Source organism: Xylocopa sonorina, chromosome 18, assembly GCF_050948175.1.
Source record: "Xylocopa sonorina isolate GNS202 chromosome 18, iyXylSono1_principal, whole genome shotgun sequence".
NCBI lineage: Eukaryota > Metazoa > Arthropoda > Insecta > Hymenoptera > Apidae > Xylocopa > Xylocopa sonorina.
Genome location: NC_135210.1, coordinates 2,256,799 through 2,275,660, shown reverse-complemented (window position 1 = coordinate 2,275,660; position 18,862 = coordinate 2,256,799). Strand labels below are relative to the sequence as shown.

At 43.1% G+C, this 18,862-nt stretch overlaps 1 protein-coding gene across 2 annotated transcripts in view; it reads left to right on the top strand.

Annotated features, from left to right (window-relative positions):
- Positions 1-18,862, top strand: part of LOC143431553 (pseudouridylate synthase RPUSD2) — a 278,936-nt gene that overhangs the window by 28,215 nt on the left and 231,859 nt on the right. Inside the window, exon 1 of one of the 2 annotated variants that reach the window (XM_076908375.1) lies at positions 7,240-7,609. The exons of the other annotated variant lie outside the window; for it this stretch is intronic. Coding sequence (XP_076764490.1) covers positions 7,460-7,609 — 150 coding nt within the window. The 5' untranslated portion in view covers positions 7,240-7,459. Of the gene's footprint in view, positions 1-7,239; positions 7,610-18,862 lie in introns of those variants that run through there. 2 annotated transcript variants of the gene reach the window in all.

Here is an 18,862-nt window from a genome sequence, read left to right as displayed (position 1 = left end):
AACGTTCAACGTAGAATTTGCAGTGGTTTAAGTAACTCTTGGAGATAACGAGGGACCATTTCTTGGATCGTTATGTTTTAGACTCGATGAAGTTTCTAATACAATCGCTTCTTTAGATTAAGTTGCGTTTACTGATAGCCATTTGCAGTTTGAAATTTAGAGTAGCCATTGTTGGTGATTGTGGGGTATCTGAAAGTGGTATTTCGATGGTTAATCGACAATAGTCGACTGTCGCGCGACTGTAGCCACGCTCTTGTACTCGCGTTACGTCGTTCGCTGGTACATGGGGGTGGCGTAACGTTTGGGACACGTTTTGTATGCATAGAAACAGAGTTTAAAGGTGAAACTTCCCTCGCGTCAGGGCTCGTTGAATCGCCTTGAATTTTGCATGGCGTTTAGGCGTCGCGCGAACACGAAAAATCGACCTCTCCTTAATTAAACGTCACGGTCGCCGTTTCCGCGTCGCACACCGTTAATTATAGCGTAGTTCTTTTCTAACCATTGATTTGGTAACTCGAAAAACGGACGAGAAGGAAATTTCGATTTTCATCTTTGGCTTTTAGCAAGATTTATCGTTCTCGTAGCTAATAACAGGATTAATTATCACCTTGGTACCATTTTCGTATAATTAATTAGCTCTAGATCTAAATTCGTTGGTTCTGTTCATATAACTCTGATGCCAATTATGCATCATACGAATGAATCGTTCGTCTACATTGTAGCACGGTTCATTCATTTATTCTACTGCCTCGTATCAGCTCGAGAGTCTTCAGAGCCATTGCCAAAACGGGTTCTATGAATCTTGGTACTTTAACCTCCGCTTTCGTAACTTTTCCTCTTGTGGAACTTTATGGCGTTGAGAAACCGCGCAACACGTTCCCCAATTTATCGTATCCCATACCTTACTCTTAATCGCACAATTTAAGAAGACACCTCTGCGCGTACGAGTTACAACGTTTCAGTAGGGAAAAGACGCGATACGATAAATCTGATGGCGATTCGAAAGTTCCTCAGCTAACGAGAACCAAGGAATGTAATCAACAGTGGATAATTACCGGATGCGCAGTCGATTTTAACGTGGTATAACGAGACAGGTCGTTAGAACGATGCGTTTATCGCTTATCCCTCCATCGTTTCTAAATTATGTATTTCACGAGACGAGTACGTCCACGATTGTCCAATTGTCCAATCTCGCGTTCTGTTCGAGAGAGATCGATCGTCCAATCGCACGAAGCGTGGCTCCGGGTGACAAAAGACGCGAAACAGGGAGGAACAGGCGATACGGTTCGAGAAAACGGGGCGAATGTAATCCGTGGCATTGTGCGACACGGTTCGACATGGAAGTGGAACGTCGTCGTGCGTCGTCGTTGATTTCGCGTGTATCGCAAGATAGATCCGGGTGTTCACGATCGCAGACCACGAAGCTCGTTCTAACCGCTGCCCTCGAGTAGCCGCGATAAATCATCCGTTCAGCTATGCGGGGTGAATGACAAATCGCCGACAGGTGGCTTCGCGGAATCGGCTCGCTGCCCTTTCAGAGACTGCAGCAGTAACTCGAAAGCCAACCGATCTTCTTCGATCGTTAACATCGTCGATTATTTTCCGCCCCGTTTATCGTTCCTCCTGATCTAGTTCTTGGAACTATCTATCGGCTGTTTGTTGCCACAGTGGCGCAACAATGATTTTCTTCAGATGGAATTCTCGAGAATTGGCCTCGTCTGCGTTAACAAACATCGCGAGATACGATTTAAAGGGAAGATACATGGCAGACGTCAGATGTTTACACGCGAATACGTAACTTTGATGTTGCGTGGAATTAAGTAGCCATTTTTAAGTGTCCAGCGACTTTATTCGACCTCCTGAGAAATGATTTGTTTTAAGCTGTCAAAACAGCGGAGATATTAACGTGGAATACGATCGAATGGAAAAGTTTCTCGCCACATTTCTCGTTTCCATTAATCCTTCGGTCGCCTTGAAACGCTTCTTTGCCAGTATTTTTAGCGACCACGTAGGTAACACACGTGGTCAGCAGAGTGGACGTTGGCGATCCTCTCGTCGCGTTTTGATTGGACGCCGTGTCGAGATCGAATTTTTAAAGAACGCTCGACAGCAGCTGGGAAATCGAGGATGCTCGTTAGCGATTGGCGCGCGGTTAGAAAGTGGGAAGAGCGTTCTCGAACGAGCGATCTTAGCTGGGCCTATTGTTGGTAGCTCTAGAAAGTAAAAGCACGTAGGATCGCAAAGTGTACGCAAGTGAACTGCGTACCATTCTCCTCGCATGTTTCTTCGCCTTTCTACCATCTTCGTTTATTACATCAGTTGCGCGCCAGGTATTACGCGCATTCCGCATCGCTCCAGAGAAAGTAAACGCGCAGTTTATAGGAGCTCCGTTGAAGAAATAATTTCCTTATGCACGCGAAACGATTGCGCAGCTGAGTTGCGAGCGTATCGATTCAGAACCATCGTTCCCCTCGTGAATCATAATCCTTTAAAATCGAATTACACTAGGCCTCGACGCACGCGGTTTTAATAGGCCAGCTATAATCGAAATTGAAAGTTCGATGCGTGCGCCAGTCGCGTATATCAACGGTCGAATCGTTGGTTAAAGCTCGCAGCGGTTATTAGCAAAAGCAATTAGCGGGTGACTCATAGATAAAAACCAAGTCGTTGCATCCTCCAGTGGTTGCCTCGAGGCGAACTTTCAATCTCAGCGAAACTTAGACGGCATCGATCGGTTTCATCATTGCGCATTATCATTATGCGTCACCGATCCGAGCTGATTCAAGGTTCGAGCGTGTTCGTTCGCGATTTCACGTGCCTCGTTGCTTCGCGACGTTACGCAAAGGGTGGCGTAAAAAGAGCTCGCGCGACGAGGCCCACCTCGTCTCGTGTCAATGACTGGAAATCTCGTGCGCTGATAGCGCGCGTGCACGTCCGGATACGCAACGATCTTTGTATAATGAGGTGTACGTAGGAAGGATACGAGCGTCGCTCGATTTCGCGTCCACTCGACTGTCTCATCGAAGCCTCCGCGTGAGCTTTGAACAACCACGACCGTGGTGATGTATCGAGGGGCTGCGACGAGCCTGATCGTTTTTATTACGGTTAATTAGGAAGGTAATCGCTCGACTGTTGATCTTTGCGGCTAATATCTAAATAAAGAAAGAAGTTTCTTACTTAGTTAGTTACTTTTATAGTAAGCTTGTGTCTCGTGCGAACGCAAGCTTTTCATTTCATTCTTCTGTTGTAATCGCTTGACTGTTGAACTTTGCGGCTAATATCTAAATAAAGAAAGAAATTTCTTAGTTAGTTGCTTTTGTAGTAAGCTTGTGTCTCATGCGAACGCAAGCTTATGTTGTAATCGCTCGACTGTTGAACTTTGCGGCTAATATCTAAATAAAGAAAGAAATTTCTTAGTTAGTTGCTTTTGTAGTAAGCTTGTGTCTCATGCGAACGCAAGCTTATGTTGTAATCGCTCGACTGTTGATTTTTGCGGCTAATATCTAAATAAAGAAAGAAATTTCTTAGTTAGTTGCTTTTATAGTAAGCTTGGATTTTCATTTGATTCTTCTGTTGTAATCGCTCGACTGTCGATCTTTGCGGCTAATATCTAAATAAAGAAAGAAATTTCTTAGTTACTTACTCTTATAGTAAGCTTGAATTTTCATTTTATTCTCCTGTTGTATCAGCCTTGAATAACGTGAGATATTAAATGCTCAATTGTGACTTAAAAAGAAACATTTTCACTGATATATCATTGATCGTCACGAGAGAACGAGTTCGTTCGTTTCAAAGTTACAAGTTTCACCGGCGTACTATTTTGTAATTTCGAGCGATTCGACCATTCTTATTGATCGACGCTCGTTAGTCCCTTGACCAGGACACGTTCTACGTACGCGAGGTATATTAAGCGTATTTCTGTTTCATCGTGACGTCGAGAAAGGAACATTTATCTGATCGCTGTTGCGTTACACGGTCTATTGGTTCGAAAATCTCCTTACATAATTTACGTGGCGTGCTCGTTAGCTTCCGTGAAACTCGTCGTGGCGCATCGTATTGGCCAATCGACGGGCTTTACATGCACGTAATGGCTCGTATCGTTTGGTACGAACGAAAATCTACGATCAAAAATGCTCATTTCGGTCGTATAAATAATTTCATAGTAATAAATAAGTCTTTCTTGGTTAACGTTGAAAAAAAAACGCTTGCGATTTTAAAGGCAGCGAAATAACGAAGAATCGAATCCTCAGTAAATCGTATAAACAACAGGCAACCCCAATGTGCCGATCAATCCCTGGGAACGCTATACGTATCACGTACAAAGCAGAGACTCGAGAGGAAGCCCTCCATTTCAGTAGGGGTAGTCGAAGAAATCCTATCAGCCGAAAGGGATGGTGGAAATCTAATTTTTTCACGAAACGTGCAACCCTCGAGAATACACACAGACGTGGCATTAACCGCGATGCAGAACCGTTGTTTCTTAACCTTTACACAGCTCTATTATCCCTGCCATTATAATTTTTCATGGCTACGTTGAGGTCGCGAACTTTTTGTTTCACACGACGCTGTCGTTAGGAAGTTTTCGCGAAACAAATGACGGATGCGTTCAGCGTTATACTTAGCGTTCGACCCGCTAAATTAGCCCTCGAATTGGTCATCGCAAATCGTTTATCTCCCATGAAACGACCTTGGCGAAACGAACTGGACGTCTATGGATTTGGCGAAGAAACACGCCAGTCTTCTCCGTTATCCATATTTGGTCCCGGTTAAAAGGATCGCGACGAAGCGAAATGACCGTTGAAAATCGATTCGTTCGTCGGCGGTGACGTTTATTCTTCGCTCGAGAAGTCGCGCTCGCGCCTGTTTCGTCTCGACTTCGTTCTACTTCGAAAGCCACGACTGATGTTGGGCGCTTGATGGCAGCGCGGTTTTGTATTTGTCATTCTCGTCCTGATTTTTCTCGCCTCCACGAGAGCAGTGATTTGCAGTCCGTCGTGGTTTCGTTCGATTCGAATCGATGGCGATCGCGGTTATATAAAACTCGGCTGATTTATTATAAGTCGAATATACACCGTTGTAAAAGGGCACTTGTGCGAGCGTTCTCGTTAAATCGCGTTTTCCAGCTCGAGTATGATCGAGGATCGAGGGCTCGCGTCGGCGAAATTTATTTGAACTTTGGCATAGATACGTAACGTTCGATAAGGGGTGGCGCGTGAAATATATCCGACTGGCCACCTTCCGCGCGATCAGCGGGATCGCAATCAGCAAGTGTAATGGCGGCTCCATTAATATTAATACCCAACGATTCGTCTCCGCGCGGACGAACGTTTGTTCATCAATATTTGCTTCATAACGTGGTCACCTGTTGTTTACCGAACGCTTGTCATTTCTGTCTGTGTTAATAGTGGGCTCGTTGCAGAAGCGTCTATTTAAAAGCTCGATTCGAAGTACCAGCGTCTTCGCGACACGATTCAGATTTGTCACCGTTTACCGAACTCAAGGATCGCCGCTCATTACCTTAATGCCTCTCAGCCTGTCTCAGTAATTTATGCATCTACCGTGCAATTCCTCATCTTTTAACACGCACAGCGCTCTCATTAACACTTTTTAACGTTCTCGCATTAACACGCTGATCGACGAGGTAATATTAATAGAAATCGTGCCACGTGCAGTTACTCGATGCATGGCGAACGGAAATGGATCGTTCGTTGTCGGGTGACGCCTAATTATCGCGTACGCAGCACGTGAATATTTCGCGGGGCGATGGTTTTTCATTGATGGCATTTTAAACAGAGCCCTCGAGCAGTTTGGACCACGCTTGGGGTTCGACGGATCAGGCACAGCCGCCTGCTAATAAATATATGATTCGTTAGGGGAGGATCGAGGCAATATGGGATCTCGTTTGATAGTCTACGAGTATCCACCGTCGGCTAAGTTAGATACAGTTATATCCCCGAGTGTGCGTCCAATTTTAGATTGCACCCGTCGGACGGTAATTATATTTAATGAGAATGTAAATAATCCTGGTTAAATCCACGCCAACTTTCTAACGAGCCGATGAAATTGCCGTGTAATTTAATCGGCGACGATTCCCGTTGCCGGGCTTTGTTATAATGCCAAAATAATTCCTCTGCGAGGTGCTCGTGTGCGAACTGCCAGCTCTTCCCTCGATTCGGGAATGGAAGTTAATTTCTTGCACTGCGCGACGACATTACGTGGGTGTAACGCCGTGAAATAATTTTAGCGAACGCAAGTGAAGGAAAAATATTAAATACTAAATCCACTCTCTTCAGTTCTCAGTACTTTTTCATTTATTTACTACATTATTTTTCAAAACTATCCCTTCTTATAAAATACGCATCGCAATAGTTGTAATTATTCATCCACCACCGCGATGCAAAAGAGTTAATCTTCAATTTTTCAAAAACTATCCCCTCTTACAAAATCGCAGTAGTTGTAATTATTCATCCACCACTGCGATACAAAAGAGTTAATCTTCAACTAGCCACTCAGTACAGACACTCGTTCGCTTACACCTGAAAATAACTAAAAATACAGTAGAGTTCGTCGCGTCTAGATAAAAATTACTAATTCATCATCCCAACGGACGAATTCGCTGCTCTTCGATGCACGCGGTCTAATACGCTAGCGAAGTAAAATTTTAAAAACGATAGCTATAGCGTCCAGTTCCGATGTAGCTCTGTACAGGAAGGTTAAAAACAGACGAGAGAGAAGGCTGGAGGGGAGGCGAGCGGATCAGGGAAGGAAAAAGTAGGTGAGAAAAAGGGGTAGGAAAAGTGAAACGTTTGCGCTGGTATCAGTGAGAAAATAGGGTTGGCAGGGGGTGTGGTGCTCGCAGCGTCTGTCGGCCTAGAAGCAGCTCGCGCTGTTCGCAGGGAGGGGGTGGGGGTAGTCGCGGCCATGTGCTCGAGCGTCGCCGCTCGATCGGCGATCAGTCGTTGCCGCGCGCTCGTCGAGTGCACGTACGGTGTTTTACGTCTCGTTCGCAGCTGGTTCCGTGCTCCGCTCGAGTTCGCGATTCGCACGACTGAGGCAAAGGTCGTCGCAGAGAGACGAGTGAACGAACGAGCCAGGACCAAACAGAGAATCCCTCCGTACGGAGCTCAACGATGACGTCAGTGTGCCACAACGATCGCTCGTTGCGCGTGTGATCGTCGAGAGATAGCCGAGGGAATCTGTGCTCTGTCGATCGTTGTCAACCGGCGAGGAGTCGCGCCGATTCGCGAATAGTACTCGTCGCAGAAAATGCCAAGGTGATCCTGTTGCTCGCCTCGATCATCCCCGTATCGTTCGCCTCGAGGCTGCAGAACCTGTAACGCGTAGATCGCAGGCTGTGCGAGTCGTGCGAGTGCTATAGAAGAACCTTCCCTTCAGTTACGCGAATCCTGGCGCGTTGTTCTCGCCGTACAGTGGAACCGTTCACGATTGTGCCGCGATCATGCACCACACGGCGCCCTGGTACCTACCCTGGGGCCTGAAGCTGGTGCCGCTGCCGATCCCGCCTGGACATCCGGCTTCTGGCATCCCAAATCCTGGATTGCACCTGCTCGCGCCTCTGCCAGGGATCTACGCGCCTGAACCGCGAAAGGTAAGATCCTGCGAGTGACTCTGCCTCGTGTCTTGTCATCCCCTTCGCGACATCGATCCGTCGAACTTTCCGTCGGTGAACCTGACTCTTCTGTACTAGCTGCGAAAATGGAATAAGTTTCTCTCTGGTAACGATAACGTCTTCCTTTTCCTTTTAGCTAGATCTATATTACATTTTTGTAGGATAATTCGTAATAAAGTGTTTTTATTGTTGTAAGAAGGTACGATTAGTTTCTTGAATTAATTGAGAGAGTCTTGTTAGTGATCTGAAGTATCGTGCGAGGGAACAACGCTTATGTCGATACTACGAGACTACTGTTATTATGTAATAGGAGATTTAATTCCGTTTAATCGATCAGCGCGCATTTAAATGCCTGTGATTTAAATGGCCGCGATAGTAAATACTTGGTGTAAACACTGTTATTTTCTGATCGCAATGGACACGATTGTTTAGCTCGTCGACAGTGTGCGACGTAATACCTCTGAAAGTGCTCGCACGTCGCTCGCACTCTTTAATTTACTATAATGGTGTGCGTTCAGGCGACGCGTGTTTACGCGAGCAAATTTTACCTACGGCTACCTTTTTGTTGGCGCACGTTCTCTGATGGATTAGGAAAATGGATATTGTTATTGGTCCCAGAGAGTGAAGTGTCCCTCTAAGGCGAAAACAATTCGCGGAATAGGCTGACGGGCGGACGTGCTAGATGCGCTGTTCGATAAACGACGTGTGTGTACATTCAGTTTACGAGAATAACGGCATCAGCCGGGATAATGTGATTACTTTGGTCGAGGTAGACCGATAACAAAGTTCCATTACAAACGACCGCGCGAAAAAACGAATCGCGGTACGAATACGCGCGCCGCCTCGCTCGCGGTACAAATAGCAATCGTAACTAAGGCGGTAACTGGGTTACAGGAGTAATTAAACGAATGCATTCCTGTCACTATTTTTACGCGTTACATTACATTATATTATTTCAGTCAGGCGCCAGTTTTTGGCTGCCCTCGTACTTGCAATTACAAGACAGCGATAGCGATTTAACGCGTACGTGCATCGCGGTTATGTAAAAGTTGCCAGTGGACAAGGTTCGAGTAGTAGATTTATTCTGTTTTCTATCAAATCAGCTCCTGTTTCTTTCCTTGTGTCACGCGTACGTAGAAATCAGACTCGTTGCTGTCTTATTATTAAATTTTTTAATCAAACTTGTCAACGTCTTGTTGCTAAATTTTAGTGATACGAAAAGTCCGCTCCATTTTGAGGTTGTAAAAGTTGCGAGTGGACAAGGTTCGAATAGTAGATTTATTCTATTTTCTATCAAATCAGCTCTTGTTTCTTTCTTTGTGTCACGCGTACGTAGAAATCAGACTCGTTGCTGTCTTATTATTAAATTTTTTAATCAAACTTGTCAACGTCTTGTTGCTAAATTTTAGTGATACGAAAAGTCCGCTCCATTTAGGGGTTGTAAAAGTTGCGAGGGGTTGTAAAAGGTTCGAGAACCACCATGAGACTATTAGATTTATTCTATTTTCTATCAAATCAGTCTTGTTTCTTTCGTTGTGTTACGTGTACGTATAAATCAAACTCGTTGCTGTCTTATTACTAAATTTTTTAATCAAACTTGTCAGCGTCTTTTTGCTAAATTTTCGTAATACGAAAAGTCCGCTCCATTTTGGGGTTGTAAAAGTTGCGAGTGGACAAGGTTCGAATACCATTGTGAGATTACTAAATTTATTCTATTTTCTATCAAATCAGTCTTTTTTTTTTCGTTGTGTTACGTGTACGTAGAAATCAGACTCGTTGCTGTCTTATTATTAAATTTTTTAATCAAACTTGTCAGCGTCTTTTTGCTAAATTTTCGTGATACGAAAAGTCCGCTCCATTTTGGGGTTGTAAAAGTTGCGAGTGGACAAGGTTCGAGTACTATTGTGAGACTGTTAGATTTATTCCATTTTCTATAAAATCAGCTCTTGTTTCTTTCTTTGTGTTACGTGTACGTAGAAATCAGACTCGTTGCTGTCTTATTATTAAATTTTTTAATCAAACTTGTCAGCGTCCTGTTGCTAAATTTTAATATAAAAAGTCCGCTCCATTCTGGGGTCTGCTTGTGATATTCGAGCAACGAAGCGAGGAATGAATCGATACTCGTTCATTTTTGGTATTTTCGTATTATACCACGATACAGTGTAATACATTTTCGTAGCTCGCCCCGTATTTATTCAGAATTGGAGTCACGGTTATTACGATGTCCAAATATTTTTGTTATTCGCCGCGTGCGCGCAGAAAGGATCTTGTTCCCATGGAAATTTTTTATCTAAATGAAACTTCACATTGTCCTCGAGCGGCGCTCTCCGGGTCTGATTAAAAATCTGTCGCCGTTCTTTCGCGGGGTCCCGCTTATTGTGCTCGTTTCGTTAGTATTAATTATAATCCAGCCGCGATTCTGCTCGCCTCGAGGTCTCTCGCAAAGGACCATCGGGCCTTGTTAAATAACTTAACGCGTCCGATACTCGACGCGAGCTCCTTTCGCCTATCATTTTATCCGTCTCGCGTAATAATAACTTAAATCTCGAGCGAACGTGCGTACATATTTTTTTTCTCGACTAACGAACCCACGGAATTTCAGACCTCGATGGAAGGAACCGTGAATTACTCTTACAGAGTGGCCACAGAAGCTTTTCAATGTGACGTTGCTTTAATCAGATTTTTACACGTAAGTCTCTTAACGTCACGTTTTGAGATACATTTGATACGATGATCTGTGCGAGGTTTTATTTTAAGTAGAACAGGTTGAAACTTTGTCTCTTGTTTCGTGTAATTCTGTGTCTGATTTCCTTCAGTCGTAGTGTTGTACTACTTAAAATACGAGATGGATGCTAGTAAAATAGCTCTGAGAAATTAGAACGCTCTTAACTTGCAATTTTCTAGAATTTTCAGTGTACTTTTTTGTACATTCGATCGATATGTGTTTGATTAATAATTGTTTAAATGTTACGATAAATACAATGCATTTTTGCGTCAGTTGTAGCTTCGCAACGACTCGACTAGGACGTTAATTATTCCCGTTCACGATGGAAAGCAATTCGACTGTTTTTATCTCCCATTCGGCCCTGTTGCGATGGAAAGAACGAGCAGGCGTCGTTTTGCATATTTCACAGGTCGCGAGACGTGATCCTCTCGTTCGTCGCAGGGTGCAGTTGCATTTTTCAGCTCGCGCGACCATTCGAGAGAATCGAGACTGGCTGTTCGCCGCCCCCCTAACTTCGTCGACGTTAATTATTGTCGTCTGAGAAAAGTTTCACGACTCGACTTAGCCTCTGTCGTCGTTTACAAACTCCAGTTTCCTCCAGTTTCACCGCGAGATTTCACGGATCGATCGATCTTCAACCTTCGCACCGGTCGAATCAATTTTTCGCGATACCGTTTCGCACTGTTTCGTTGATTGTTCGTAACCGTGTTAACTGTTATATATGTGGCGGCACTTAGCAGTTGCCAAGGCTCGCGAGAAACAAATAGACGTATAAACGTTGGCCATAGTCCGCGTTATTATTACTAGTCACCAATACACGAGCGCTGTTCTGCTCACAGTGCGCTACCTGCGCGTATATATTTTACACACGTTTGTACGTGTACACATTTTTTTCTTTTACGATGTAGCAGTGCGATTTCGAAAATACAATGAGTCACAGATTTGTTGGGATACCATTTTATGCCGCTTTTGTGGCGTTGTTTCTCGTGGTCGAAGGACATCCGCGTCGCAATGGATTTTCAGGGTTATCATAATACTTTTACCCACGATGCATGAGAATTTATTCCTCGCGAACTGTGCACAGTGTTCGTTTTGAAAATGTACAAGTTGAAGAGCCTCGATTGTACGAACTTTGCGCACCAATTATTGATTGAGCTAAAAAATTCGCGTGAATTTTTTTAACGCACACGTGCAAAATAAATGTGAACTACATAGAGAGAGAAGTAACTGAGTGTGCGTTGAGAAACAAAAATTGATTCAGTTGTTATCAACTTGTGCGTGGACCGACATGTTGTCGTAGCCATTGTTCGACTCGCTAGTGACAACGCGTTTGTGTCATCAGACGTGAAAGCGTTAACAGAAATCTGGCATTAGACAGATGCAGGAAATGTAATCGTTTGGGTACGATTTTCTAATCCTGCGACGGTGATTTGTTCCTTGCGTTTCGATATTCGAGTCGATTTTTACCGATTCGAGGCGAGGCATTTTTTCGGAGATCATCTTCAGGAGTAAATATTTTTTTTCTTACTTGTATTAATCATTTTCAGTAGAAGATTGCTTGCAATAATTATCTCTCACCCTCTCACTATTTTTAATATTAATATAACATACTGTTATGTATTTTATACTCACAATCACTTTCTTATTAATCACTGATAATTCAAATCTAGTTTGAAGACACATATGGTGTGTTCTGTATCGTCTCACTTCAGAAAATCACAAGACACACAGTGTATCACTCGTCTCGAATAATTTAAAAATAATTCGAAAATTGAAATCAGTCAAGAAAGTATATTACAATCGAAAGAAGGAATTTATCTCAGAAAGATGAAAGATTTGTCAGTTTATTTTCAGAGAAATGTCTTCCTCGATAGAAAGTAAAGCGTTTATTAGCACGGTTTTTCGAGGCACAGAAATCTGTGATGCATCGCGTGTAGCTAAACCGACACGCGGCCGCGTTGTTTATTTAAACGGAATGCTAGTCAAACCGCGTGCAGTTTAGCCATTTGCGGTCTAGCTGTTCGCGGTTGTGGCTAAAATTTGTGTTATTAACAATTAAGGCGGCCAAACATCGGGCGAAACTAGGAACGTGGCACGAGATCGTAGATAAAATCGATGGAACGTACAACCCACGTCGAATAGCATTTTACGACGTCGATCGTCGCTGGTGTTTGAACCACTCCATCGAGAGTGACGACGAGGATCATTTAATTCGACCACGCGCGACAGTAATTTCAGGCGAGAAATTTTGGCATTGCGAATCTTGCGAATCGAATCGATTCGAGGGGAAATTTATCGTTAGATTTCGTTCGATCAACGAACATCAATGTCCACCTCGAAAAAACCTTCTCACCCTCTTCTATTATTCTATTATCCAGCTTGTAAGAAAAAAGAAAGAAGTCTCACAAATTTCATTCGATGCAGATTAATTTCTATGATTTCACAATTTCCGTCGATCTTCGACAAATGATTCGAGGAGAATATTTATCGTTAGATTTCGTTTGATCAACGAACTTCAATGTACCCTTCGAAGAACCCTTTTCATTCGCATCTAACTTGTAAAAAAATAAAAGGAAGAAGTCGCACAAGTTTCGTTTGATGCAGATTAGTCTCTATGATTCCACAACTTCCGTCGATCTTCGAAAAATTGATTCGAGGAGAATATTTATCGTTAGATTTCTTTCGATCAACGAACATCAACCTCTACTTCGAAAAACCCTTTTCATTTGCGCCCAATTTGTAAGAGAAAAGAAAGAAGTTTCACAAGTTTTAGATGCAGATTAATCTCTATGATTTCACCACATCTGTCGATCTTCGACAAATTGATTTGAGGAGAATAATTATCGTTAAATTTCGTTCGATCAACGAACATGAACGTCCACTTGGAAATTCCCTTTTCATAGTAAAAAAAAAGGAAAAAAGTCCCACAATTTCATTCGATGCAGATTAGTCTCTATGATTCCACAACTTCTGTCGATCTTCGACAAATTGATTCGAGAAGAATATTTATCGTTAGATTTCGTTCGATCAAGGAACATCAACGTCTACTTAGAAGTTCCCTTTTCATAGTAAAAAAAAGGAAAAAAGTCACACAATTTCATTCGATGCAGATTAGTCTCTATGATTCCACAACTTCCGTCGATCTTCGACGAATTGATTCGAGAAGAATATTTATCGTTAGATTTCGTTCGATCAACGAACATCAACGTCTACTTCGAAGACCCCTTCTTATCCGCGTCCAACTTGTAAGAAAAAGAAAAGAAGTCTCACAATTTCATTCGATGCAGATTAGTCTCTATGATTCCACAACCTCTGTCGATCTTCGAAAAATTGATTCGAAAAGAATATTTATCGTCAGATTTCGTTCGATCAACGAACATGAACGTCCACTTAGAAGTTCCCTTTTCATAGTAAAAAAAAGGAAAAAAGTCACACAATTTCATTCGATGCAGATTAGTCTCTATGATTCCACAACTTCCGTCGATCTTCGACGAATTGATTCGAGAAGAATATTTATCGTTAGATTTCGTTCGATCAACGAACATCAACGTCTACTTCGAAGACCCCTTCTTATCCGCGTCCAACTTGTAAGAAAAAGAAAAGAAGTCTCACAATTTCATTCGATGCAGATTAGTCTCTATGATTCCACAACCTCTGTCGATCTTCGAAAAATTGATTCGAAAAGAATATTTATCGTCAGATTTCGTTCGATCAACGAACATGAACGTCCACTTGGAAGTTCCCTTTTCATAGTAAAAAAAAAAAGGAAAAAAGTCCCACAATTTCATTCGATGCAGATTAGTCTCTATGATTCTACAACTTCCGTCGATCTTCGACTTTTCCGGATATTTGCAAGGATTTATAGCTTCCGCGGTCGATCGTGTAGGAAACGCTTCCGATACCATATGAAATATGCGAGCTGTGCGACGCGTAAGGTGTGCTGAAACACGTGTCCCGCATGTTGAAGCACTTATCAGCAAAGAATGGACCTGCTCGTTTTGGTCCGCCTTGGATATAGGTTATCCAACGCGAGGGGGTTGCTGGCGAGCTCAGAGAAACTCGACGAATCTTATCAGCGTGGATACGAGAGACTCTTGTCTTCCATCGTAAGGGGAGTAGCCAAAGATTTAACGTGCCTCATAAATCGAAGATAGCCAAGGAAATTTCGCGTGGAGAAATAATCGAGGGTGCAGATTCCACCCTCTTGTGGCGCACGTTGGCCAAAAAAGATTTAGAAGCCGCTTTAGAATAAAATATCTATTTATATTAAGAACGAGCTTTCAAACTGACGAAACACGTTCGAATTCTCGTGGCAGGTCGAGCGATAGCTTGGTAATCACTTTGACCTCGCGAATGCGGGTTAATATTACATGCTCGCAGGTTCGAATGATACAGCCACCTATTCCAGTCGAGTGCGCTTTAAGTCTCGACGACGTTCGCAGCGTGCAAGCAGTCTGCGGAACTTTTATTCGCTGTCACGTAGGAGAGCGGCGTTTCGCGAAACTCGACGGGTCGGTCACGAACGAGGCTGACGTGATCCTCGTTTGCCTTCATTTATCCTTCAATCGTCGTATTAATTGGACCGCGTTCTGGCGGCCCAGACCTCGTCCGCTCTCGAATAAAAACGAGAAGAATAAGAGAGCAACTTTTAAATACCGTCCATTCAAGTCTGAACTGAAATACCACGGCGAGCAACTTTTGCGTCCTGTTTTTGCCACATTCGTGGCTGAGTTGGTCCTCTCGCGCGAGACAAATGAGAAACAGAAATTTCGTGCGACTATTATGTTTTATTCAAAGTATACGCGATTTTATTAGATTGTGGACCAGTTCGATGCATTTTTGCGAGGAACAATGCTGGTTTCTCGTTCAGATCTCATTCGTTTCGCTGCATTATCACGGATCCGCGCGGAATTGCCAGTTCTCAGGCAGAAACACGTGTCGTTAAGATCGTGTTTCGCTTCTGAACGCGACTGTCCGCGCGTACACGCGTTACAGTACCCAAGAACGTGAACATTACTATTATTAAATGAATTTATAAATAGCGGGGGAGGGGTTACAATTTTGGAACCCAGGCCACACGCCTGCCGCGTCGTCAGGATCGCTCATCCATCATAAGTCTCGTGTATCGTTTCAGTTAATCGCGATGTCGATTAATCTTGAGATGTAATTGACAACGATCGTTCAGCCTTAAAAAACAGAAACGCTTTCTTTCTAAAAGTTTCGCGATCGAACGACGATCTGACGATCGCTCGAAATGCAACATCGTCTAAAACAAGAGTAGACGACGCAGAGCAACGAAGTCTAAACAGAGCTCGAGGCTTGGAAATGCAATTCGAAATTACCTGCAGAATGTCCGTCTCAGACGTAAGAAAACAGAAACGCTTTCTTTCGAAAACTCGCGCGATCGAACGACGATCTGACGATCGCTCGAAATGCAACATCGTCTAAAACAAGAGTAGACGACGCAGAGCAACGAAGTCTAAACAGAGCTCGAGGCTTGGAAATGCAATTCGAAATTACCTGCAGAATGTCCGTCTCAGACGTAAGAAAACAGAAACCCTTTCTTTCGAAAACTCGCGCGATCGAACGACGATCTGACGATCGCTCGAAATGCAACGTCGTCTAAAACAAGAGTAGACGACGCAGAGCAACGAAGTCTAAACAGAGCTCGAGGCTTGGAAATGCAATTCGAAATTACCTGCAGAATGTCCGTCTCAGACGTAAGAAAACAGAAACCCTTTTTTTCTAAAACTCGCGCGATCGAACGACGATCTGACGATCGCTCGACATACAACGTCGTCTAAAGCAAGAGCAGACGACGCAGAGCAACGAAGTCTAAACAGAGCTCGAGGCTTGGAAATGCAATTCGAAATTACCTGCAGAATGTCCGTCGCGTGTATTGCTGGACGCAGCAGGACGATCGTCGGCGTACCATGCATACGTTTGCGAAGTCAGCGTTGGTAACCCACTCGCGATCCTCGAACCCTTCACGCTCCTGTGATCCATGAATGTTTTACTTAATAGTTGGCGCGGTGGTTGCGCAACGAATGAAATTTGTATCTACTCTGAGAGCCCACTCGCAGTGCTCGCGGTTGATAATAGCTGGCGGATAATTTGTCGAGGCCTGTTTAACAATGATAGAACGACGATGGCCACGCCTTGGGCTTCACGCGAAGTTAAAATACGTCGAGGTGCTCGAGTTCTCGGTGATTTCAGCTTAACGACTTCGATTCAGACGAAACGCTCCATCTACGAGCTCACTGGACCGCGAACAACGCGTACAACGATTCTTCTTCTTGCTGACGCTCTTCGAATTTCAACGCGCGTTGCGTAACCGGTTACACTCGTCAAATTGTTAACGTTTCAAAATGCGAGCGTGCGATACGCGTTATAATATTCAGAAGGCGAGAGACAAGTGTCGCAGTAGCATCTTCGCGCGTAAAACACTTTTTACACGATATAAAAAAGAGACACGCGTCGAGCCAAAGTCGCGCGACGATTCTTCTTCTTGCTGACGCTCTTCGAATTTCTACGCGCGTTGCGTAACTGGTTAAGTTATTAACGTTTCAAAATATGAGAGTACAATACGCGTTATAATATTCAGAAGGCGAGAGACAAGTGTCGCAGTAGCATCTTAGCGCTTGAAACACTTTTTACAAGGCATATAAAAAAGAGACACGCGTCGAGTCAAAGTCGCGCGCGATCGTTATTCAAATTCCACGTGGGCGTGTGCAGAGGACTTTGGTGCTCGACGATTTCAGCGCGGTCATTCTTAAAGCTACACCAATGGCTGGGTAAACGGGTTCGTTTACTCGTGCTCGTTAAAAACTGGCGATGCGAGAGAGCAGAGGAAGAAGGAGGGGTTGGAACGACGGACACTTGGTGGAAATTCGAATCGAGCAAGTGGCGAGCCGTGTAAGTAGATACAGCGTCGAGACGCGCGCGTCGCGTCGTAAACGTTCGCTGGCTGCATACCTATAATTTGACGAGCACTTTGCCGTCACTTCGCCATCGTTTCGCCGCACTACAGTCGGCTTTACACGCTGTGCGAGGCTTTCTCTGCACCCTGCATTACCGTAATTCGTGAAACAGGAAGTTCAACGAGGAAAAAGCGGCGGGAAAATTGAATTTCGAATTTCGAAAATCGAATCGACGTTAGATACGACCGAACGAAGATCGATTTGGGTTGTAATTCTCTAGATCGTAGCTTACAATTTCATCTATGAACCATTGCACACGTGATCGTGTAGCTTCTTATATTAATGATTAAATATTTATGTATTAAATTAGTTTATTTTAAGGTACACTTCGTAATTAATTTTGAAACGTATTAAAATTGGGTTTGGATTTATTAGAGCTCTCATTCGAATATTTGTCCCTGCGACACATGATTCTGTAGCTTTTTATATTAACAATTAAATATTAATGCATTAAATTAGTTTATTTCAAGGTGCACTTCGTAATTAGCTTCGAAACGTATTAAAATTGGGTTTGGATTTATTAGAGCTCTCATTCGAATATTTGTTCCCGCGACACATAATTCTGTAGCTTTTTAACAAACCTTTTTTTAACAATTAAATATTTATGCATTAAATTAGCTTATTTTAAGATACACTTCGTAATTAATTTTGAAACGTATTAAAATTGGGTTTGGATTTATTAGAGCTCTCATTCGAATATTTGTCCCTGCGACACATGATTCTGTAGCTTTTTATATTAATAACTAAATATTTATGTATTAAATTAGTTTATTTTAAGATACACTTCGTAATTAATTTTGAAACGTATTAAAATTGGGTTTGGATTTATTAGAGCTCTCATTCGAATATTTGTTCCTACGACACATGATTCTGTAGCGTTTTATGTCAACAATTAAATATTTATGTATTAAATTAGTTTATTTTAAGGTACAATTTATAATTAGTTTCGAGATATTCTAAAACTCGATTCGAATTCATTAGAGTTCTCATTCGAATATTTGTTCTCGTGATCGAGTGATACACCTCTTCGTTACGCCTCGAAATAACAGTGGGCCAGTTATTCCAACCTCGAGTGAAATAACTTAAACGCCACTGTTCTCACTCGCAGATACTTGAACTTTCTCTCGTCTTAATTTCAATCGTCCTTTTTCGTGAAAACGGAAATCTATCGATCTGACAAGTCTTCGATCGAAGTCACGCGTAGATCACGATCTTCCACAAACTTTTTCCCTGCGATTTTGTCTGGCGTGAAAAAGGAAATCTATCGATCTGACAAGTTTTCGATCGAAGTCACGCATAGATCGCGATCTTCCACGAACTTTTCTTCTGCAATTTTGGCAGATGTGAAAACGCAAATCTATCGATCTGACAAGTTTTCGATCGAAGTCACGCATAGATCGCGATCTTCCACGAACTTTTCTTCTGCAATTTTGGTAGATGTGAAAAAGGAAATCTATCGATCTGACAAATTTTCGATCGAAGTCACGCGTAGATCGCGATCTTCCACGAACTTTTCTCCCGCGATTT